General features: G+C 36.9%; 1 protein-coding gene across 1 annotated transcript in view; it reads right to left on the bottom strand.

Moving 5' to 3' along the window:
* Nucleotides 1-25,152, bottom strand: part of IFT57 (intraflagellar transport 57) — a 72,205-nt gene that overhangs the window by 26,451 nt on the left and 20,602 nt on the right. The window contains exon 6 of the mRNA XM_036747832.1: nt 16,627-16,749. Coding sequence (XP_036603727.1) covers nt 16,627-16,749 — 123 coding nt within the window. The remainder of the gene's footprint in view (nt 1-16,626; nt 16,750-25,152) is intronic.

The following is a 25,152-nucleotide window of genomic DNA, read 5'->3' as shown; positions in this document are numbered from 1 at the left end:
TGATCAATGCAATGAACCATCAGACTACTGACAGTGAAGCATGCCTCTTGACTGTTGGCAGCGCAGTACTGATTCAAGAATAAAGTATACATTTCAGATGTGGCCAATATGCTGATTACTATTTTGTTACTGTTCTATTGGGTAGTGGGATATGGAGTCACTAGGGAGTGAAAGTGTCATTAAAAAAGAGTATCAATAAAACATTTCCCCCCAAAAGAATGCTAGATTCAAAAGATCTAGGTTCAATTCTCAGTTCTGCCACTGATGAGCTGTGTATCCTTGGCTAAGTCAAGCAACTCAGCCTCAGTTTCACCATCTGTAAAAGAATCTTCACTTGGTAAAGTGGAAAAAGTCCTGTACCTAAGAGTTAGAGGACCTGGGTCCACAACTCAGTTCTGCCACTGCCTTTCCAACTGTGGACATGTGACAAGTTATCTGTACATCAATTTCTTCATCCATAAATATAAAATGAGGGGTGTGTGAATAAATGACCTTTAATGTTGCTTCTAGCTCTAAACTTAGGATCCTACAATCTTTAATGTTTAAACTATATGATCTTCAAGGTAACTTTTAGCTTTAACATTCTGTGATCTATGATAACTGATACTTCAATAAGGATTTTTTTTTTTTGCCTTCAGGTTTTAGTTGGAAAGCAATGCAAAACTAAAGGCCAAATGAGATTCCAATTGCTCCCTTCTTAACAATATATATTTTCTAAAAAATCTTTTGCAAATAAGATCAAGGAGTATGTGTTTTAAAATTATTTTTAAAATTATCAAATTGTTTGTAGGTTAAGTTTAGAATCCAATATTGTTTTTTTCAAATGTAATTTAGTGGTAGGAAGGAGAGAGAGACCAAGAAAAATATGTAAGCACAGAAAAAATGCAGGGAAAAGGTCTGAAATCATTAGAAACTTTTAAACCTTTTGGGTAAGAATCTCTATATCTAAATTCACCACAATGAACCTAAAGATTTACATAATTAAGAAAGACACTTTTGATGGAATGAAGGAGGTAGCCAACCGTCCTTTTGAGACAACAAAGAAGGAAACGTTTAATTACAATTTGAGGGGAAAAAAAAACTAAGTCATTAATCAAAAATTTTAATTCTCATATCCGTTGGGCATTAAAGCATGTTAAAACATTTGTTCAATGCATCAAATATCCTATATTAAATCATTATAATTTATAATGTTAGAAATTATTTCTGCATAAATGAAGAAAGAGAGTCATGCAGGCATTCACAGAAAGTTACCTCACATTTTCTATTACTCATTATTTCCAATGAGTAGCAGTAGGGTATCAGAATGCTAATTTTCCCCTCATCTCTGGTTAGAGTCCCAACCCTTGTCCAGAAATATCACTATCCAAATAAATGCTAATAAATTTAATCATTTTAAGCAACTATTTTCCCTTACTTCAGTGCATGAAGTAAAATGAAGGTTAGCTTTATCATTAAGGCTAGAAAAGGGAACATAAAATGACTTTGTTGCATTCAAGATACTTCATCAAATATTTAGAGATTCAGAATTAATGAAAAATAAGAAGCTTCCAAATAATCTGAAGATGTATCATCATTCTACTTTTTAAAAGTACACCTTGAAAATAAAGGCTTCTTTGCAAACATTTCCACAACTATTTAAGTGAGCAGCAAAGAGGAAACAGTGTAGGAGTAGAATAATTTAATTTTTAAAAACAGACCATCATCTAGGATGACACTATCCTTCAGGTATCTCCTAAAATTATGAGCTGACATCATGCTAAATCCAGGCAGGTAAATAGCTGCCTGGCTAATATTCCTAACCTGCAGTTTGATTTGATTTCAAACTAATTCTTGTATTTCCTTACAATTTTATACATTTTATGTACTAGCATTTAATGTGTTAGAGATTCATTTTTGACATTTTATGTGACATCTCAACACTTAAAATTATTATTGATCTTTTGTTTATATATCATATTTCCCAATATTTTCTTCCCTATTTCCTTCCCAGAGAGCCATCCCTTTTAATGATGAAGAAAAAAAAAGAGAAGCAAAACATGGTTCAACAAATTCAACAAAATAATCTTCCACATCTACAAACACAGGAGAGGAGAGGTACAATCTCATATCGCTTCCTTGGGGCAAGCATGATCATACATACAATAGACTGTTTACCTTTTTTGAGAGCAAACGTCCTACCACCTTTTAGAGTAAGAATGCCTGTGCCTAAATCCAAGAGTAGCTGACATTCTTTTCTACTTCTCTAACTGAGCCTGGTAGTCTTTTTGAACTGTTAGGAATGTTTGAAGTTTCCTTTTGTTTACCTTCACACGGAAAGCCTGAAGTGGGGGAATTTCAAGTGCTCTTTGGAATAAAGACCCAGATGAAATGTCTGGGCCTCTTAGGACTTCAGAGGATCATCAGCGGGACCCTAGAGAATTCTGGTGTGCCCTGTGTAGAAGGGGACCTTTTTTGTCCAGATCCAGGTGGATAGCTTCATGCATTGAGGAAGTCAGGGAGGAGTTTCCACTGAGGAGAGTTTTCTCATCTGACTAAATTGAACAAGTTGACTTCAAGTCCCAAATCCTTGCGGGAAGAGCTGCATGTAGTTTGGAAAGCCCCATGTGAACTGGGTTTCCATCTGAGAAGGGAAGACAGTTTTCTTTGCCTTACTTTGCTCTTTCTTTTGCTTGTGGGTTGAGAAAGGCCCTGGCAGACAGGCAGGGGTGCACTTTGAACGCAATCCTTTTTCCCATTTTAGGACAGTCATCTGGGGAGGCATAAGCAATGATCTCTCAATTGCTTCCCCAGTGTTATACAAACAGCCAATGTTGCAAGATCATATGCAATACCACATGTACTAGTGAAATATTTCATGAAGTTTACCAAGGTTTTCTTCTTGCTAAATCTTAGCCTTACAAGGCCTTTCTCAATTGAATTATAACCCTAAGCACTGGACTTAGGATACTCTGGTGCTTGGATGGATTGTTAATCTATTATGGCAGTACTCTTGAAATCAGTAATATACCCTTCATCTGGCCTCTCCATTTTAGGTTAGAAACATATTCAGATTGGTCTCTGAGGACTGAAGGGCAAGGTGCCATTTACCTCACACTTTGGACCATTTCGCAGAGAGAACAAACCAATTATTTCATCATCTATGATCAACTCTCAATTATACATGCTAATAGAGGGGACCGGTGATATAGCAAATTCAAGAGGCTATGTAATAAAAAAAAAGTCTTGCCTGTCTGATTCTGGAATATATAATATACATCTTGGTGACAATGGATTTATTTTCCTAACTGTATTTCTCTTAAACCAAAGTTAGGTAGGAATAGCCAAGATGATAGAATAGAGGGAGCGTTCTAGTAGAACTCTCCCAAGAATCCCCTCCAAACAACTTTAAAATAATGGATTGAGGAGCAGTATAACCAACAAAAGGTCAGAGTGAGACACTTTTCTAGCCCAGGACAGCTTAGGGGGTTGAAATTAAGATGTCTGTGGCACCGGAGTAGGGACTGGCTAGGAGTGAAGCAACGACACCAGTTATGGGCCTTGGAAGCAGCAGCAGCAGCAGAAACAATACCAAGAGCTCTCACTGCCAAGAGATGATAAGGGTACACCTGATTAGAATACCTGATCAGAAAGAGATTACAGGGAACACCTGTGCTGGCATTAGGTGCAGGACTAAGTGTTGGTTGGCAACTCCATGGCTCATTACCCAGTCCCGGGTCCCAGTTCCAAGGGGAAAGGAGTGTCACAAGATGTAGGAACCCTAGTTCCAGGTCACAGTTCCAGGGCAGGGAGGGAGCACAAAAAATATACTGAAGAAAATAACTCCCACCAAATCAGAATTGGCCAAATGGAAAAAGGAATACAAAACCTAATTGAAAAAAAATTCCTTAAAAATACGAATTGGGAAGCTAATGATTCCATAAGACATCAAGAAACAATAAAACAAAGCTGAAAGATTGAAGAGAGAAGGAATAGGAGAAAATATGAAATATCTCATTGGAAAAACAATGACCCGGAAAATAGATTGAGGAGAGATAATTTAAGAATATTGGACTACATTAACCTAGACATCATTTTTTGAGAAATTATAAAAGAAAACTACCCAGAACCAGAGGGCAAAACAGAAATTGAAAGATCCCAAAATGAAAACCTCTAGAAATATTATAATCAAATTCCAGAGCTCTCTGGTCAAGGAACAAATATAGTAAGCAGCAAGAAACAATTCAAATATCATTGAGCCACAGTCAGGATCACATGAGATTTAGCAGTTACCATGGCAATGGAGAGGAAGACTTGGAATATAATATTCCACAAGGGAAACTCAATAAAAGGCTTTATAAGCATAGGTTAAAAATTTATTGGAAAACTAAGTAATCTAATCCTAAAGAATCAGTGGGTCAAAGAACAGAAACAATCAATAATTTCATTAAAGATAATGACAACCATGAGACAAAATAACAAAAGGTGTGGGATGCAACCAAAGCAGAACTTAGAGGAAAATTTGCTTCTAAATGCTTGCATCAATAAAAGAAAGAAAAGATCAATGAACTGGGCATACAACTAAAAACACTAGAAAAAGAACAAGTTAAAAAATCCCCAATTAAACACAAAAACAGAAATCCCGAAAATCAAAAATGAGATTAGTAAAACTGAAAGTAAAAAAAAAAAGACAAAAATCCCCAAACCACTGAACTAATAAATAAAGGTAGGATCTAGTTTTATGGGGAAAAAACCTGATAAAATAGATAAACCACGTGTTCAATTTAAAAAAGAAAGAAAAAAACCAAATTACCAGTATCAAAAAGGGTGAATTCACTGCCAATGAAGATGAAATTAAAGTAATTTTTTCAATTTTGCCCAATTATATGCTGCTAAAACTGACAATCTAAGTGAAATGGATAAATATTTACAAAAATATAAATTGCGCAGTTTAACAGAAGAGGAAATAGAATGCTTAAATAATCCTGTCTTAGAAAAAGAAATTGCACAAGCCATAAATGAGCTCCCTAAGAAAAAATCCCTAGGACCAGATGGATTTACAAGCAAATTCTACCAAACATTTAAAGAACAATTCATTCCAGTATTACATAAACTATTTGATACAATAAGTAAAGAAGGAGTCCTACCTAATTCCATTTAAGGTTTATAAAACTGTACCTCTCCTTTGACCCAGAAATACCACTACTAGCTTTGTATACCAAAGAGATCAAAGAAAAAGGAAAAGTGATAATATGTACAAAAACATAGCAACTTTTTTTGTGGCGGCAAAGAATTGGAAATTGAGGGGATACCCCTCAACTGAGGAATAAGTTGTGGTATATGATTGTAATGAAATACTATTTTGCTGTAAGAAATGACAAAAGAGATGGTTTCAGAACAACCAGGGAAGACTTATATGAACTGATGCAAAATGCAGTGAGCAGAACCAGGATACAGTAAAAGCAATAATGTAAAGATAATCAACTGTGAAATACTTTGCTACTCTGATCAGTACAATGATCCATGACAATTCCAAAGGACTCACGATAAAAAAATGCTGTCCACCCCTAGAGAACTGATCTAGTACTGACAGAAGCACATTTTTCTCCCTTATTTTTCTTGCTAATATGGAAATATCCTTTGCATGACTTCACACATATAATGGAGCATCATAGTGCTTGTCTCCTCAATGGATGGGGGAAGGGCTGGAGGGAAGGAGAGAATTTGGAACTGAAAATTAAAAAATGAATGTTAAACTAATGTTAGAATAAGGTTTAATTCTATGAGCACTGGTTGTAGCAAAAGGTGATAGTTTGAATGTGCTAAGCAACAGGAGCTTAGTTTCTGCCAGATTACTTTTCAGTTTTCCCAGGATTAAAACTATGGATAACCCACAAAATGGAGAGTCTGCATGCAGCTAAAAGACTGTCATTAGGTTGCATATGGTCAATGCTTGGGCATTGTAAAATTCAGAGAAGAAATAAAAAGGAGCTTTACCATTCTGTATTTTGTTGCTGGCAAGCAAAGACCAAATCTGAACTATCTGCTAGAAGGCCAAGAAGGTAAAGAGTTTGGTTAGGTGCCAACTAAACATGGGACTAATTTACAACTGATCCAAGGCCACTTAAAAGTTAAATCCATAATGGATTTATATAACTGCTGCCCTTTATTACTTATCTTCCCCATCTCCACGATACTTAAAAATGAATTTAAATGTGAAGAATGAGATACATGGATCCTAAAGAGAATTTAATCCATTCCTGTCTGCATGTGGGCATGTGCACAGGCACACATGCACATGCTTAATGACAAAGTTGTAATTGCTAATCGCTCCAGCAGTTATGTGTAATGTAAGAGAATGTCATTTTAGCCAAAGTTTTTGTTTTAGCCAGGAATTGAACAAGGGTGGAACCTGAGGTAGTATCTAGCTCCTGAAATTCGAAGACGAAAGTGAGTGCTTGAGGAGATAATTACCTAAAAGAAGCCTTAAAAAGGTGTTTTCATAAAAAATTTGTTTATTCGGAGTGTGAAAAGTACAGATAATTTGTATTCATTAGCACCTTGTAAATGGTCTAGTGTATAATTCTATTTTACTATATCAAGTTTAATGGAAGATGTCTGACTTTATTATGGTACTTTTCTAACCAATCTGTAAAATATAAAATTTGATCTTCTAGCTGCATTTGCTCAATCTGAAATGTTCAGAAAGAAAACGTTTTTGCTATCAATTGGAAATAATTGATTTAGGCCAAATTGCCTGAAAACGAGAATTCCTAAAGACTGGTGATTATCTGATAACTTTGAATCATTATATTTTTACTACCCAAATGCAAACTAAAAAGTGATGATGTACTTCAAGAAATAGTAAATAGAAATAGCAAAGAAAAAAATTTTTTTAACTTAACAATATGGCTTTCTTGCCTAAACCCTGAATTTTACTACTTAAAATAAATCTGTTCTATTATGTCTGGTAAGTACAAAGTTTTCAAATTGTCTAATTCTTCCTAAAAACTAGAGTACATGGATCTGCTAAATGTTGAGGTAGAAAAACCTATTTAATATCTTTAGCATATACTTCTTTTGCCTTTCTTTGCATTTCCAGAGCTTAGCACAATACCTAACATATAGTAAGTTCTAAATAAATGCTTGTTAAGGATAATGATTTTTTTTTGCTAGATATAATATTTTTCTGAGTGGTGAAATAATGTATAATGGGTCATGTAGGATTGAAGTTCCATTCAGAGAATACTTGGGGCAGTAAGGGGTAGCTACGTGGTACAGTGGACAGGGCACTAGGCCTGGAATCAGGAAGACTTGCCTTTCTCAGTTCAAATATGGCCTCAGACATTTACTGGCTGTGTGACCCTGGGCAAGTCACTTAACCTATTTGTCTCAGTTTCCTTATCTGGAGAAGGAAATGGCAAACCACTCCAGTATCTTTGCCAACAAAACCCCAAACATGCTCAAAATGAGGAAGACATGATTGAAAGGGAAAAAAAAAAAGACTGAACTTGGGGCAGTGTAACAGAAGGGAGGTCTTTTCACTGGTGTGTCTGGATATCATAAAGGAAGAGGAAAGAACTATTTTAAAAGGAATTTTATCACCAAATGTTCTCCCTTCCTACATTTAGTGATAGAATTCCTTTATCCACACTACAGATGAATAGTAAGTACTATTCTCTGCGTAATTATTAAAACCAAATTCTTACGTGAGGTTTGTAGAACCAAGATGAATATTTTTGCTAGTTAGGTGCGGAAATACTTGTTTATTAAATATTGTTTGAAATGGTTCCTTGGTTGGTTGATTAAAACATATTACAATGGCTACATGATACCACTATACTTACTTCTTTCTTAGACAGCAGCTGCGCACATGGGCAGCTAGGTGGATAGATAGAAACCTGGACCTGGAGTCAGGAAGACCTAAGTTAAAATCTGGCCTCAGAGACTTTCTAGCTGTGTGACCCTGGGCAAGCCATTTAACCCTGTTTGCCTCACTTGCCTCAGCTGTAAAATGAGCTGGGGAAGGAAATGGCAAACCACTCCTGTATCTTTGCCAAGAAAACCCCAAATAGAATCATGAAGAGTCAGACATGACTGAAACGACCTGACAACAAGTAGACATGGTAGCCAGGAAATCACTTGGCAAAGTCTGTTACAATATTCTTTTAGATGAGATGAAGAGATGTGAATTTGGTAATAATACAATTAGGTACATTTAAAATTTTTCTCCAATATACCCCCTTCTCTCCTCTAACACTGCTATGACCCTGGTACAGGCCCTCATTTCCTCATGCCTGGATCACTGCAATAGTTCTCTAGTTGGTCTGCCTGCCTCAAGTCTCTCTCCATTCTAGGCCATCTTCCACTCTAGCTGCTAAAATGATTTTCCAAAAGTACAGGTTTCACCATGTCATTTCCCTACTCAATAAACTTCAATGGCTCCCTACCACCTCTAGGATCAAATATATAAAATATTCTGTTTGGCACTTAAAGCCCTTCATAACCACAACCCCTCTCCCCCGCCCCTTCCCAGTCTTCTTGTTGTTACACATCCTTGTGCACTCTTCAATACTCTGTTCTCGTTGAACAAGGCACTCCATCTCTATAGGCATTTTCATTGGCTGTCATTCATGCCTTCTTTCCTGAATGTTCTCCTTCCTCATCCCCACCTCCTGGCTTCCCACAAGTCCTGGCAAAAAACCCACTTTCCACAGGAAGTCATTTCTAATCCTTCTGAATTTGAGTACCTTCTCCGTGCTGATTATTTCCTATGTATCCTGTATATAGCTTGTTTATACATAATTCTTTGCATGTTATCTCTCCCATTAGACTGTGGACAGGGACTATTCTTGCCTTTATTTGTATCCCGAGCACTTAGCACAGTGCCTGACACATAATAGGTGCCTAATAAATGTTTACTGACTGACTAGACACAAAGAGTACTGATATGAAAAAGACAAAGAAATTTTAGCTGACTAAAAGCTGGGCTTTAAAAAAAATCACCCAAGGTTGCACTAATAGAAATAGAAAAGTACAATTAGGAGGAGAGGGCTCACTCCTCATCCATGCTCTTGTTGGCTTGGATAAAGACAGGTGGTATGAAGTTATTAAGAAGGTAAACTAATATATTAGAAAATAAAAATAAGATCCCCAAAGATCACAATTTGCTAGAACAATGTTAGATTAACTTTATATTACTTTCAAAAGTGTTTAGCTTGTTGGTGCTTCATTCTGAATTTCCTTCAGTTCCCTCTAGATTTTACAATGTTTCCATGGGTTAAATGATGTGCATCTGATGCCTCCTCCCTCCCACCTCTTTCTCCCCATTTTTGTATTCTTCTTCTCACACATCTTAATCTTAAGAAATAGCAAGTTCCACCCTCCTCTTCCTTCTTTCTATGCTCCATATTCTTTTTACCATCTTTTCTTTTTCCTCTCAGAACAGAGCCAATCCACCCCCAAGGTTCTCTGTTTATCTTATTTCACTTTTCCCTCCTGTGAAGATATTAAGCTTCTGAATTTTTTCAAATTCAAAAATTTGTTACTTAAGAACATGAATAAACTTCCTTGTTCTTGTTTCTTCATCCTTACAGCATGTTTAGCATCATGTTATCATAAACCCCTTCCAATCGCTCAAATAAATTTACTTTTCTATGTTTCTCCTGAGCCTCATGCTTGCATTTCAAAATCCCTATTCAGTTCTGGTATTTCCATTAGGCTTGCCTGAAAGTCCTCTTTGTCATTAAAGGTCCATTTTTCTTTGTGGAATTATACTTAGATTTGAGGTTTAAGTAATTCTTGGTTGTAAACCAGTATCTTTCACTTTCTGGAATACTGTATTCAAAGATCTCCTCCCATTCATAATACTATATCATTTATAGTCTTATAGGATTCTAACTGGCTTCTCAGTATTTGAATTCTTTCTTTATGGCTGCTTGATGTATTTTTTTTTCTGTGATATAGAAGAAGCTCTGGATTTGGACTATGTCATTCCCAGGACTTGGTTTTTTCCAAGAAGTTATCAGTGGATTTTTTCTATCTTTACTTTGGCTTCTGCCTCTAATAGATCTGGGTTGTTTTCATTTATGATTTTCTGAAGTATATTATCCAGGCCTTATTTTTTAATCATGGTTTTCAGGATATCCAATGATTCCCAAATTATCTCTCCTGACCTATTTTCTAAGGGAGTTTTTTCTTACATATAAACATATATACATACATATGTATGTATATACATATATATATATATATATATATATATATATATATATAATATCTCAGATATCCACCTTAGAGTTTCTATTTTAAAAATATTTTGATTTCTAACATTATTTTCTGTCTCGTGGGTGCACTGAATTTTGTTCAATCTAATTTTCAGGAAATACGTAAGGTTTACGTCTTTCTCTTCTATTTATTTACTTTCCAATTCTTTCCCATAGAACTTTTATTTCACTTTTGAATTTCTTACTTCATTTCTACTAGGTATTCATGTAATCCTTATGTAAAATCCATTTCTTCCTAACAGTCTCTGCTTCCTTCTGGTTTGGATTTTTTGGCATCTCTGGATCTATAATACTTTTTATAGTGTTTAGTATCTTTTTTGGTTTACTCATCTCTCTAGCCTTAGTTCTTAAACTGGGGTTTTAAGTCAGGAGGAGGCCCCACCCCAGGAGTGCTTTTGGTGGGGTGCTTGACCTACTTGGTCTTCACCTGAGTCACTCAAGTTCCTCAACTGACTTCTGCCTCAACGGGTTAGTCCCTCATGAATCTTCAGGGCCCTCTACGTTGCCTCATGACTGACTGCAGAGCCTTAGAGTGGCCCATAGTACTGACTGGTACACAGTGGTGCTTTTGTTCCCAAGGGCTTCTGAGGTCCATGCTATGGATTTCTGACCATGCTGGGACATTTTCAGGGAAGCCCTCTGCTCCTGCTGTCTCCAGACAGAGAACCTTGCAGGTTATACATCTCTATCTCATCTCTGGTTGCCTCAGAAGGCTGCTAGCTAATTTGCCTTCCCTGGCACTGGCTTTGCTAGAAGGCTTTCTTTCCATGAACAAATAGTTCATGGGCTTCTGGCTGAGGTTTTTGTGCAGTTCTTGGGTGGAAAAGCCATTCATTATAGTGTCTTACTGAATTTCTTGAAGAGTATTTGGTCTGTTGTCATACTTAGGTTTTTGCTTTAGTAGTTATGTGGGATCTGGGGTATCTGTTGCCATTCAAGATAACCATCATGGCTCTAGGTCCCTGGTAGTCTTTAGTCATTCTTATCCAAGTCTTAGATAGATAGCTAGGAAGCTAAAGTATTTATTAAATTCTTGTTATATTCTAGGCAGTGTGCTGGGCACTGGGGATACAACTAAGAAGCAAACAAGGGAGTCCCCAAGGAGCTTACATACAAAAGGGGAACACAAAAAGGGGAGGTGGAAAGGCAGGAAGAGTTGAAGGCAAAGGGTGGGGAAGAAAGCACTAAGAATGAGGATAGGAGATACTAGCCTGTAAGTGCAGAAGAAAACTGGTTCCACACAAGATAAAGTGAAAGGGCACCTATGAGCCCAGAGTGGTTCCAAGGGATAAAGTCCAAAGTTCCCATGGAGATGCTGGATGCTGGCCAGAATGGAGTCAGCATGGACTAGAGTTGTTGGCCAGAAAATGACTTTGTAATATTTTATAATATTTTTTAGGTTCTTTGTGGCTATGAATGCCTAGATGAATCGCCACAAATAGTTAGCAGCCAAGTCTTTTTTTTTTTTTTTAAACAAGGCTTGGGAGATTCTCTGCTATGGCTTGGTTAATATGCCCTGGGAATATGGCAGACCACTCTCTTGTTAACAGATTGACAAATATCTGTCATGCTGCCCCTGATCCAAGAGAGTCACCAACCACTACCATTCTACTTTTCAGACCCTTAAAGGATGATTTCTCACATGAAAGCTCTTGCCATTTTTATGCTAATAAAGGCCTTGGATGACAAATATCTGCTTCTTTTTCAAACAATCCAGAGCTCCTGCCCCTCTTCAGAACTTCTTTGGCTACAAATATAGAGTTGTCCTTTCCTTCCCTTCCTCTTCTGGATGACAGTCTTCTAGGCTCCAAACTCTTGGCACAGGTTAAATTTTCTCTCTAATACTTCAGATACTTTCTCCTCCACCAGGCCTCCACCTTCTAAAGTCAATCTTTGAAGGGTCCCACTAAATATTCAGTAGGTGGCACCAGGTAGTGGTGCTTCCCCAGTCCCTCAAACCCATGCCCCAGGTTGTTTGTATCCGATGCCCACATGGGCAGAATCCTACCCCAGTGGCACCATCCTGCCCCATTCTCATCTAGTCCCAATCAGTACCCACACCTCAGCCTCAGTTCTCTGCACTTTCAAAGTTGTTGCCTTCCTCTGGTGTCCTTTATGGCCCCTTTTGCCTTTAAACACAATCACATCGTCCCATCTTAAAAAACAAAAAACAAAAAAACTTCACCTGACTCTATCCTGTATTTCTTTTTTTCTTTCTCAAACTCCCAGAAAAATCCATCTACACTAATTTCTTCCCCTTCCTCTCTCTCTCACTCACTCCTCACTTAAACCTTTGCAGTGTGGTTTGTGACTTCATCACTCAACTGAAATAGTTCTCTCTAATATTATCAACAAACTATATTAATTGCCAGATCTGACAATCTTCTCACAAACCCTCATTTTTCTTGACCACTGCTCTATTTGACATTGTTGACTGCCTTTTCCTCCTGGTTATATTCTACTCTCTGAATTTTTGTGACTTCATTCTGTCCTTTTCTTGAGTCTGACAACTCTTTCGCTTATTGAGACCTCTAATCATAAGTGTTAACCTTGGCTGTATCCTTTGCCCTTTTCTCTTCTTTCTTTGTGCCTCATGTCTCAAATACTCTCCCTCTGTACTTCTGCTGCACAGAATTCTTTCAAGATTTAGCTCAAGAACCAACTTCTACCTGATTCTCCCAGTTGCTACTGTACCTCTCTCTCTAACTACCTTGAATTTATTTGTATTTATTTTCTTTTTTATTTATACTCTGGTATGCTTACATACGTGTGTGTGTGTGTGTGTGTGTGTGTGTGTGTATGTTCTTGTATCCCCTGATAGAATGTAAGCTCTTTGAGAGTAGCAAATATGTTATTTTTTGTATTTATATCCCCAGTATCTTGCATCTAGTAGATACTTAATAAATGCTTGTTGAGTGACTACAAAATGCTCCTTACTGAGATCATTAAAAAAACTATTTGTGGGTGCTTATACTTTTTAATCTCCCAAGTACCTTTTAAAAATATTTACTAATATCTTTTATTTTTACATCATCTAAATCTTTCTCCATACTCTGTCCTATATATAAAAAAAGAATTTTTAAAGAGGAAAAAGAAAGAAAAAGCAGAAGAGGGGAAAAAAAACATGCAGCAAAACCAATTAATATATCCAAAAATATAAAAATACATGCAATGTTCCTCACCTATCAACCTCCCACTTCTGCAAAGGAGTGTGTGTGTGTGTGTGTGTGTGTGTGTGTGTGAGAGAGAGAAGGGGGTTGGGGAAGGAAATATGGTGACTTCTCACATCTCTTCTTTGTAGTCTTGATTGTTTGCAATTTTGCAATATTCTGCCTTTCATTTTTGCCAGAAGTTCTTATATATTATATAAGTATACATATAACATACTCATATAATAAGGAGTTCTTTCTCAAAGATTTCGGGTTTATCAAACACCGTGTGATGGAATTCCATTATTTCCGATTTTCCCTTGTCCAATTCCCCCCATTCCATGCATCTACTTTTCCATTTTTTAACCAATACTATATAGATTTGATGACTGCTGCTTTAAAATACAGTTTGAGGTCTGAAATTGCTATTCCTCCTTCATCTTTTTCCCTTGATATTCTAGACCTTTTGTTTTGACAAATGGATTTTGTTGTTATTTTATCAATTTCTGCAATTTCTCTCTTTGATAGTTTAATTGGTAAAGCATTAAAACTGTATATTAATTTTGATCATATTGTCAATTTACTGGAGAAGTAAATGGCAAACTACTCCAGTATCTTTGCAAGAAAACTCCATGAACACAGATGTCCATGGGATCACAAATAGTCAGACATGACTGAAATGACTGAACAACAAAACAACAAAATTGTCACTTTGCTAAGCCATAAGCACTAAATATTCTTCCAGTCTGAAGAGGAATTAACAACTTAAGTTGTTCTTTATTTCTTTAGGAACACTTTGTATTCAGTCTACAAGTATATTTTGTATGCTTTGGGAGCTTGATCCCCAAATATTTTAACGTACTGAAACCCCTTTTTAAAGTTCTTAACAGTCTTTATCACCTCTTTATAGCTTGACAGCCACACCAAACTTCCTTCCTCATGTTTCTACAACTTTATAGCCATACACTGCTTCCTTTACCACTAACTTTTTTCCCCACCAATTTGTTTAACTTGACCCATTTCATATTAAGGGCCAAAAGAAATATAAATCCCTAGTTACAAATTCAAATACCTCTGTCACTGAACTTGTTATTCAACTTCATTACTTATAATTTGCTTTCCTTAATACTTTGAGAACATTTATTTTTCATTTACAAAGCTACTGATCACCCACAGAACTCACAATTTAAAATTCTTTATCTAGACTGTCGTTATATCTTATTAATAGAGAACAGTTACTATGGCTTTTTTACTGAGCAGATAAATGGCTTTTAATTTCTCTCTGTATAATAGCACACCTGTCCTAATGCTAAGAGCTAAGGGGAATGTAGCATTCAAAGTTGTCAAAAAGGAACTTAGAGAAAATCTGCTCCAACTGCCACATTTCATGGATGAAGAGACAGAGGCCTAAGGAGGTTAAGTTACTGTGTCCAAAGTCACACAGGTAAAAAGTGGAGCGAAACCTAGTCCTCCGATTATAAATCCAACATTTTGCCACCATATCATTTGGTGTGTTTTCCCTCAAAGCTCTCTAAAACCTTCTCCAAAATGACACTATGGTAAGTACATTTTTCTTGCTTTGTAACTGACTCATTCAGCACCCACCTCCTATGGTCTCATCATTTTATAATCAACTACTGCCAGATACTCCTTGAAGGCAACAAATCTTTTTTTCCTTCTTTGAACATTTCAACACCATTTAACCAAACAGAACATATATAGTTTTTAAATATATTACAAAAACTTAGGTCAAAAAGTCCACACGGTGCTTGAAGGGGATAGAGGAAGTGTGCAGATAAAGGCTAGGCCATCAGACAAGTCCTGGCAAGTCTTCAGTGCAAGTCCATTGTTCCTGAACTTGATCACCAGACACTGACCCTGAAGTAGCATATCTGTTTCAGGTCTCATTTTTTTACCTAGAAGTTTTAGTTAATCCCCTTCAAAGACAGGGTTTACAAAAGCTAGCATTATGAATTTACTTATTTCCTGCTCTATGTCTACAATGTGGATAAGCTGCTACAAGATCAAATACAGGTCAAATCTTATTATGCAAATTCTTTTTAGCATATTGTGATTCTGTCCTATTAAATTATAAGGAGAAGCAGGCATTAATAGGGGTCTAGAAATCCTTTTGTTATACAGAAACTTTTTGTGTAGAAAAATTTGTTGCTACAGGATTTAATCTGTATTTAATTTTCCAAATGCTATTATACCCATTAACATTTGTGATTTATACTATTTATTATCAGTTGTACTATGTAGCATGTTTGATGGAAACAAGAGATATAAATGTCTTTAATACACATATATACATACATTGGTCATATGTTTTAAATATTCATACTTAAGTAATGAAAGAGATCTTTAAGTTTGAGAGTTTGCTTGTAAAATTTTCAAAAATCAAAATTTTCCTTCATGATAATATTATTATTATTGATTTACTAACATGCTAACATTTTACTATATTATAGTACCTGGCATCATAACAAATTAACTTTTAATTTAAGAAGTAAATTTCTTCTGATATAACCAAAGTCTTGGACAAGATTTCTCCCCAAGAGGACTAAGCTCTAAATGAAATTTCAATAAATTAAATTAAGATTTCCAATATGATCTAATAAAAGAAAAATAAATTCCTATTGACATACAGGAGATGTGAGAATACCTCTGGAATAAGCAAATATGAGTCATCTTATAGAATCATTAGATGACTGTTAAAACAATGTACTCCTTTCCTAAACCAAGCTGGTTTAAAGGGAAAGAGGAATAAAACTAAGTCAAGTCCAGGAAACCTCTAGAAATCCTAGGAAATTCTGTAGTCGTCATGGGAGCTAGTTTGGTCAACTCTAAAATGAAACAGATTTGCAGGCCCATTATGGAATAACATTGAGTCAATACCTTAAAAGATCATTTTTCCTTTCAACCAGTTTGGAACTCCAGAACAAATCTGGAACAAATTTCCCAGTGCCATTCTGCTTTGGGTGTACAATGGAGCAAAAGAAAGAAAAGAAGAAAGGAAAGAAAGAAGGAAGAAAAAAGAGACAGAAAGAAAGAGAGAGGAAGGAAGGGAGTGGGGAGGAGGAAGGTGCCTTTGGTTCTTTCACCTAGGCATTTGTCTGGCTTGTTTTGGGAAGGGGAGGCAGAGACACGATCATAGTAGTACTGACAGGAGCAACTAGCTCTGCCATCATGCCTCTTCTGTCTCTCCATACCTTATTATCAGTCCGAATCGTGACTTTCAGTTGTGGTAGTACACGTTCCACTTCTAGACTCCATTCTGCAGCATCTGTTGTAGATTCCAAAATATCTTCTTGTTTGGCAGACTCGTTCATATCCTAAGAAAAGAAAGATATTACAAGATTGAGAGTTTATAAAAAGATATGGTGAAATTTTGAAGCATTTTAGCAGCAGTACACAATTTAAATCAGGCACAGTACTACTGAAATTATAATGGGAACAGAAACTATTCTATCATCCCACCCATATCAAAGGCAAAATTATTCAAAACTCTGTGTAAAGTAGCAAGAGTAAAGGAATCACAGGATCATAGTTTTAAAGGGGGAAATGACCTTGGAGTGTATTCTAGACCAACCTCCTTAGTGAAAAGATAGGGAAACTGAGGGGCAGTGAGTTTAGGTGACTTGCTTAAGATCACCCAGGTAATAACTGGCAGAGTCAGGATTAGAACCCAGGTCCACTTCTTTGAAGGGAGGCAGTATGTTTCAGTGGAAAGAATTCTGAACTTTCCCACTATTCATGCAGTCTTGGGACTAGAGTTTGAATCTCAGTAGGTCTGTTTTGTTGCTGTTCAGTTGTTCAGTCATGTCTGACTCTATGTGACCCTGTGGCCTTTAGTCCATAGGGTTTTCTTGGCAAAGATACAGGAATTGTTTGCCATCTCCTACTCTAGTGTGCCCCCATTTTATGGATGAAGAACTGAGGTGAACAGGGGTGAAGTGACTTGCCCAGGGTCACAGAGCTAGTAAGTATCTGAGGCCACATTTGAACTCAGATCTTCCTGACTCCAAGCCTGGAGCTTGCTGCCCCTGCCCCTAGGTTGGTCTACCTAGTCTTAAGTAGGGGGCTGAACTTAGATGGGAAAGAAGGAAGCATGGCATAGTGGAAAGGGAGCCAAATTTGAACTCTAACACCTGGATTCAGTTCTGGGTTTGTTGCTTTTTATCTATATCACACTGGGTAAATCACTTCCTTTCTCTATGTTCTCATCCATAAAAATAGGCAGATTACCTTGAAGGTCCCTCCTTTCAATCTCTAAATCTTTGACCCTAAAAATGCAAAATAAAATACATTCTGATACTCGAACTGAAAGGGATTTTAGATGTTATCTAACCCTATCACTAAAAACAAACTTGGGCATAGAGTGAGAAGTGACTTGAACAAGCCGCCCCCCCCCCCCAAGTCACAGAGGCAGGATTCAAAAGTCCAGGTCTCTGACTCCACATCTAGCATTCTTTCTGCCCTGACCCTGCAGACTGGCAGTTCAGGATTGTCCGGGTGCTTGAGGTCTTTAATGGCTCAGGGACTAATTCTCACTTTGGAGGCTTAAAACTACACTAAGACTTTTGGGACACCCTGTGTAAAGAAAATATAGGCTCTGGTGAGTGTCTAATGGACAGTTATATACATAATGTCGTTCAGTAAGAATTTCACTTAGTTAGCCCAGTTCATAAGCTGCTCCATGCTCTAAGATGGACACTTTAGGAAGTTGCATTAACCTTTTCAGAACACAGGGGTGTCATTTAGTTCATTTATGTAGTAATTTGCTAATCAGTAAGATACCCTAGTGAGCTGAAAGCCTTTAATGCAGCTGCTCAAATTTCCTAATTCATTTCTAGAAAATAACTTATATATTACCAGAATCTAGCTAATTACTTAATGAGGAAGGGGAGAAAAGAAAAAGGCTAGGGTCTGTAAACCAGCATTAACTCAGGACACTTCACTTACTTCCTGTTTGTCCCATTTATTTGACTACCATTTTCCCCAAGAGAAATTCCTAATGCCTAGTAACTTGATGCATTAACTAAACAAGCCATAAATCTGACAAAATATACATAATTTTCAAAGCCCACACCTTGCACTGGTTATATTATTCCCTTAGAAAATTATACTTCCCAACTCATTTGTTCTCTATTTAGTAAATGTAATTTTATGCAGGGTTCTGAGTAGAAGAGAAACAAGTAGTTGCTTTGGTTTAATCAAAATGATCTATTGTGACGACAAAGCCCTCCTATAAATCAGCATTCACAGGAATAGGTGCTACTCTTGGGAAACAGCCTTTTTTAGGGAAGAGCCGCTGTACGAACAGCTAAGCCTAAAGCCAGATCAAAACTGCCAAGAATCCTTGGACCACAGCATCATTCTTGATGCTGAGTTTTCTTAACTAATTACATCCTTACTTTTAATTATTTCTAATAAAAATACATCACACATTCATTTATTCACTCAAAAAGGATTTATTAAGCATCTAATAAATGCCAGGTATTGGGGATACAAAATAAAAAACAAACATGCTCCTGTCCTCAAGGAGCTTACTGTCTATATAGTGTAAGCTTATATACACAGATAAGAATGCTTACATACACAGAGAAGACAGTAAAAAATAATTTCACAATTTTTTTGTTTCTTCCTTTGCTGCCAGCTGACACTAATTATTCTTGCCCACAGTAGGCTCCATACCTATCCATTTTGCTTCTTGCAATTTTTATGGCCTTGGAAACCAAATAATTAAGTTTATTAAAATTATGTGCATAATAAGTGTCAATGCACTCTGAATAAAGGACTGAGAAACTTTCCTATGAGTAGAATTCACACGCTTTATTTAGTACGAGGATTTTGTGACACCTATTTGGTGATTCAAAGGTCTTCTTAGCTTCCTCCCAAATTTTTTCTTAACTTTATTCTAGATAGGTGAGATAGCCAAGCTCCAGATAGGTGAGGGATTACTACTGGGTGACAGGACTTCTCTCTTCATGTTTCAAGAGCAAATGGAAAGCTAGACTCAGGAACAATAATATGCTACTTGGATTAAAAGGATTTCCCCAGAAGATATAACTATTTTTAAGTAAACCAAAGTTTATGTTGGAAGAATCTTAAAATCTTGCATGTCTTTTTAAGTGCTGTATTTTTCTTTAATTCAGTGAGTTTGATTCATTGCTTTCTTGCTATATTAGGTTTTACATGATTTAACAGTATATTACCATGAAGATAAATGTTTAATAGTACAAGTTAAAATGTATATTCAGATCTGTTCTGAATGATTCAAATTAAATACTAGTTGTAATCTATCAAGGGAAGAAGATGGATAGAAGCTCATGTCTTTAAATACACTTGGTTCATAAAAATTAAAAAACAAAAAACCACCCTCAAGTTTCAATGCTCATAATACAAAATTTTATTCCAAATTGAGTAAACTGATCATTTGAGAAAATCACATTCTCATAACAAGAAATGTTTTTTAAAAAAGGAAAACAAAAAAACCCCAATATAAAACCACCACTTTATTATTTCAATTAGAAATGTTAACTGACCTTTAAAAGGTTTACTTCCAAATTCACCTTTTATTAAGTCAGTTACCGAGTGAGAGTGAGATGCTTTAGATGGTTAGCCTGAACAGGGCAGAGGTACTGAGATAATTAACAAACAACAAGTGGAAAAGGAAAGAAATCCTCTCATGCACTGGGGAGATAATGTGAAGGAGTTTGAGGAAAACATGGGAAAGAACTGAGCAAGAGATGAGATATTCTAGAATAGAGGGAGCATAATCAGCATTAGCTGTAGAAAATAATGGATATAACAAAGTACCAAGGCACAGCATATAGTTAAGAGTTGGTCCTTAGAAATGCCAGGCCCCACATGTATGCACAGCGAGTGGCTTAAATTGTGCAAATATGTGACCAAGCTGCTAGTGTGTTTTTTTTCTCCTATTCTTTCCTGATCATAACCCCCCTAAAGCTGTGACCAGGATATTCAGTATTAGTCTGTTCTGTCTTCTAGGCACTCTGAGACCATACTTATTAGCACATCCTGACCTCAAACTTAACTTTTAAATAGAGCAAATTACTGCTTATTCTGTGATTTAGCAAAAAAAAAGTTTTAACCATATTCTTTGCAAAATAAACAAACCAAAAAAAATAAAGAATTACTATATGGTTAGTAATGCGAGGAAAACAAAATGAGGTCCAGATACATTCAATCAATTAAAAAAAACTACAACATTTTATTAGGCTCCTACAATGTGTCAGACACTGTTCTAAACACAAATACAAACAGAGACATGAGACAGCACTTGCTCTTAAGGAGTTTACAATCTAATGAGGAGGAGGCAGGAACAAAGTGCAAGTAAATATTTATATATATATATATATATATATATATATATAAAATAAGCTATATACAGGATAATAGGAAATAATTAGCAGTGGGAAAACACTGGCATTAAGAGGGGTTAGGGAAGGCTTCCTGTAAAAGGTGGGATTTTACTTGGGACTCAGAAGAAGCCAGGGAGGTCAGTGGTCAGAGTAGAGGAGGGAGAGCTTTCCAAGCATGGGAGAGAGTCAAAAGAAAATGCCCAGAGCTGAGAGATGAAGTATATTGTTACTGGAACAGCCAGGAGGCCCATGTGCCTGGATTGAAGAATGTGTGTTGGAGAGTATGCTATAAGAAGACTACAAAAGTAGGAGGGGTTAAGAGGGGCTTTGAATGCCAAATAGAATATTTTGTATTTGATCCTGGAGGCAATACAGAGCCACTGATGTTTATTGGGGAAGTAAAGGGGGTTGGGGGTGGGCACAATGGAACTGATCAGACCTGTGCTTTAGGAAAATCACTTTGGTGGCTGAATGGAGAATGCTCTGGAGTGGAAAGAGACTTGAGGCAGGCAGACTGACCATCAGGCTATTTCAGTAATCAAGGCATAAGGTGAGGAGGACCTGAGTGGTGGCAGCGTCAGAGGAAGGTGTGTGTATTTAAGAGATGCTGAAAAGGCAAAATTGACAGGCTTTGGCAACAGCTTGGACATGGAGGGTGTGAGGAATCCAGGATAATTCCTTGAGGGGCTGGGAGGATAGTGTTGCCCTCTACAGTAACAAGGAGGGTAGGGGAGTGGGGAGAGGGCTTGGGGGCGGGGGAAGGTAATGAGCTCTGTTTTGACATTTGATCTTTGATCTCTAGGAATTTACAATATTTTGGGTGTGACAAAATATATAAAAATTATATATAAACAAATATATGTCAAAATAATGACAATGAATGGTTATCAAAATTAATATTAAAGACAGTTACAGAAGAGATTGAGATGAGGAAAAGGTCAATGTGTGATTGGCAGGCTTTATAGAGGTAGTAAGACTTGAACTAGGCTTTGAAGGTTAGAATTCAGAGAGGGGAAGAGGAGAGGGCTTTCCAGGTAAGGAAACCAATGCATGCAAAGACACCGGGGCAGAAGCAATAAGACCTACTTAGGATATACTAAATAGAATGGCCTGGAGGAACAGAGGGTGGGCTGTGGAGTTGTAGAAAATAATACAAGATAGATAACGTAGACTGTGAAAGACCTAGAAAGCTAGCCTTTGAGAAATTTGTATTTTATCCTAAAAGCAGTAGGTGGTTATTGAAAGTGTATGAACTAGTAAAAGTGTGAAAGTGAATTTTGGGAAGGCCTAACGTTTAAGTGCTTAATTAACTGTTGCTAATTGATTAATGGTGAGAAGCAGTTCATAGAGAGCTAGCCTTGAAATCAGGACCCAGGTTTAAGATGATGCAGCTGAAACCTAGTATCTTTGTGACCTGGTATGAGTCACTCCTCCGCCTCAGGGCCCCAGGCAACTCTCTAAGACTATAACTTGTTTAAGAGTGGCTAATCTGTATCAGAAGAGAAAGTTTATGTACTGGGAAGTCCCTATAATGATGAAATCATAGGTAAGCCAAAAAAAAACCAAAAGGCTGATGGAAATGTGAAAGATGAACTCATCTCTTCTCTCCTCAAGCTTATCACACCTTTCTCTTCACTTTACGTTTTAGATCAGAACCTTAACTTAAAGTACTTACTTTTCTCTTTAGTGAGAAAACTGAGACTATTTACACCATGAGTTCTCTCTTCTGTTTCTTTTCTCAAAACCCCTTTCCTCCAGTCCCTAATAATGAAGGGTCCTCCAGCTCCTTTTCATGTGCACTTGGGCCCATCCATCTTTTCCAGTATATTACATCTCTAATCATCTCTCCTCTCCCCAGTCCTCATCATTTTGCTACTAGTTTCTTTCCTGCTGCCTTCACATTTGCCCAAGTCTTCAACAATCTTCACTAGACCTACCCAATCCCTTAAGTCATCATCTTCTATATCTTTTTTTCTCAGCCAAACTCCTAGAGAAATCAACCTACTCTCATTGCCTCCCCTTCCTCCTCTCTCTCATACACTCCTCAACCCTTTGCTACCTGGCTTCTGACCTTATTACTCACATGAAACTGCTCTCTTCAAAATTACAAAGAGCTATTAATGCCAAATCTGATAGACTTTTCTCAATTCTTTCTTCTTGACCTCTCTGTTATACCTGTCAATGCCGACCTCCCTCCCTTCTGGAGGCACTCTCGTCTCTGATTTTGGTGATACCATTCTCTCTTAGTTCTTCTACCTATATGCATTATTCCTTCTTAGTCTCCTTTGCTGTTCAACATCTATATCATGCACCCTTACTGTAGGTATCCTCCTAGGCTCTGTCCTGGGCCCTGTTCTTTATACATCTCCTCCCACGCATCCCACCACTCCTTCACTAGTCCCAATCCACTTCATAAACTCAGGCCCCACATCACCAATTGTCTAATAGTCATTTCAAACTGGATATTCTGGAAACATCTTAAATTCAACATGATCATAACAACTCATTATCTTTCCCCACAAACCTATTCCTTTTCTAAACTTTGCTCTTTCTGTGAAAGGCACAATCAGTCTTCCAGTTTCCCAATTTCATAACCTGTCATTATCAATCCTTACTCTCCCCTCACCCCACATAATTAATCAGTTACCAAAAATGGCTATTTCTACCTCTGTAACATGTCTCACATTTGACCCTGTCTCTCTACTTAATCACCACCTTAGTTCAATCCTTAATTGTTTTTTCCTTTAAGACACAGCAGAAATCATCAAAACTACTTGGTACTGACTAAGAAATAAGAGTGGATCAGTGGAATACGTTAGGTACACAAGACGCAGTAGTCAATAACCACAGTAATCTACTGTTTGATAAACCCAAAGACTCCAGCTTTTGGGATAAGAACTCACTATTTGACAAAAACTACCAGGAAAACTAGAAAATAGTATGGTAGAAACTAGGAATTGACCAATATCTTAAACAGTATACCAAGATAAGGTCAAAATAGGTACATGATTTAGACACAAAGTGTGAGACTATGCGCTAAAATAGTTCACCTGTCAGATCTATGGAGAAGGGAAGAAATTATGACCAAACAAGAGCTAGAGAACACTATGAAATGCAAAATGGATAATTCTGATTACATTAAATTAAAAAGTTTTGCACAAACAAAGCCATGCAACCAAGACTAAAAGGAAAGCAGAGAGCTGAGAAATAATTTTTACAGCCAGGGTCTCTGATGAAGGACTCATTTTTAAAATGTATAGAGAACTGAAGCAAATTTATAAGAATACAAGTCATTCCCCAATTGATAAATGATCAAAGGATATGAACAGGCAGTTTTAGGATGAAGAAATTAAAGCCATCTAGTCATAGGAAAAAATGCTCTCAATCACTATTGATTAGAGAAATGCAAATCAAAACAACTCTGAGGTACCATATCACACCTACCAGACTGGCAAACATGACAAAACAGGAAAATGATAAATGCTGGAGAAAGTGTAGGAAAATTGGAACACTAATGCATTGTTGGTGGAGTTGTGAAATGATCCAACCATTCTGGAGAACAATTTGGAACTATGCCCAAAGGGCTAAAAAACTGTGTATACCTTTTGATCCAGCAATATCACTACTAGGTCTGTATCCCAAAGAGATCATAAAGAAGAAAAAAAGGACCCACATGTACAAAAATATTTTTAGCAGCTCTTTTTGCGGTGGCCAAGAATTTGAAATTGAAGGGATGCCCATCAATTAGGGAATCACTGAACAAGTTGTAATATATGAATGTACTATTGTTCCATAAGAAATGGTGAGCAGGCAGATTTCAGAAAAACCTGGAAAGACCTGCTGAGTGAAATGAGCAGAACCAGGAGAACACTGTATACGGTAACAGCTACATTGTGCAACGACTGACCTTGATAAGACTTAGCTCTTTTCAGCAATGCAAGGATCTAAGACAATTCCAAAAGACTCAAGATGGATAATGCCATCCACATGCAGAAAAAGAACTATGGAGTCTGAATGCAGATGGAAGCAGACTAGTTCATCTTTTTGTCGTTGTTTTTTTTGTTTTTTTCTTTCTCAGGGTTTTTTCCCTTTTGTTCTGATTCTTCTTTCACAACATGACTAATGTGGAAATATGTTTAATATGATCAGACATGTATAGCCTATAGCAGATTGCATGCCATCTTGGGGAAGGGGAGAATTTAAAACTCAAAATCTTATAAAAGTGAATGTTGAAAACTAAAAATAAATAGAAAAAAAAGACACAGCTGCAGTAGCACCATCTTCTTTCTACACAAAGCCTTTCTAGAACCTGCCATTTGCTTCAGCAATAAGGTTGAAAAAAATAGGTAG

This window comes from Trichosurus vulpecula, chromosome 2 (genome assembly GCF_011100635.1).
Source record: "Trichosurus vulpecula isolate mTriVul1 chromosome 2, mTriVul1.pri, whole genome shotgun sequence".
NCBI lineage: Eukaryota > Metazoa > Chordata > Mammalia > Diprotodontia > Phalangeridae > Trichosurus > Trichosurus vulpecula.
This window is presented reverse-complemented; position numbering and strand designations above follow the sequence as displayed.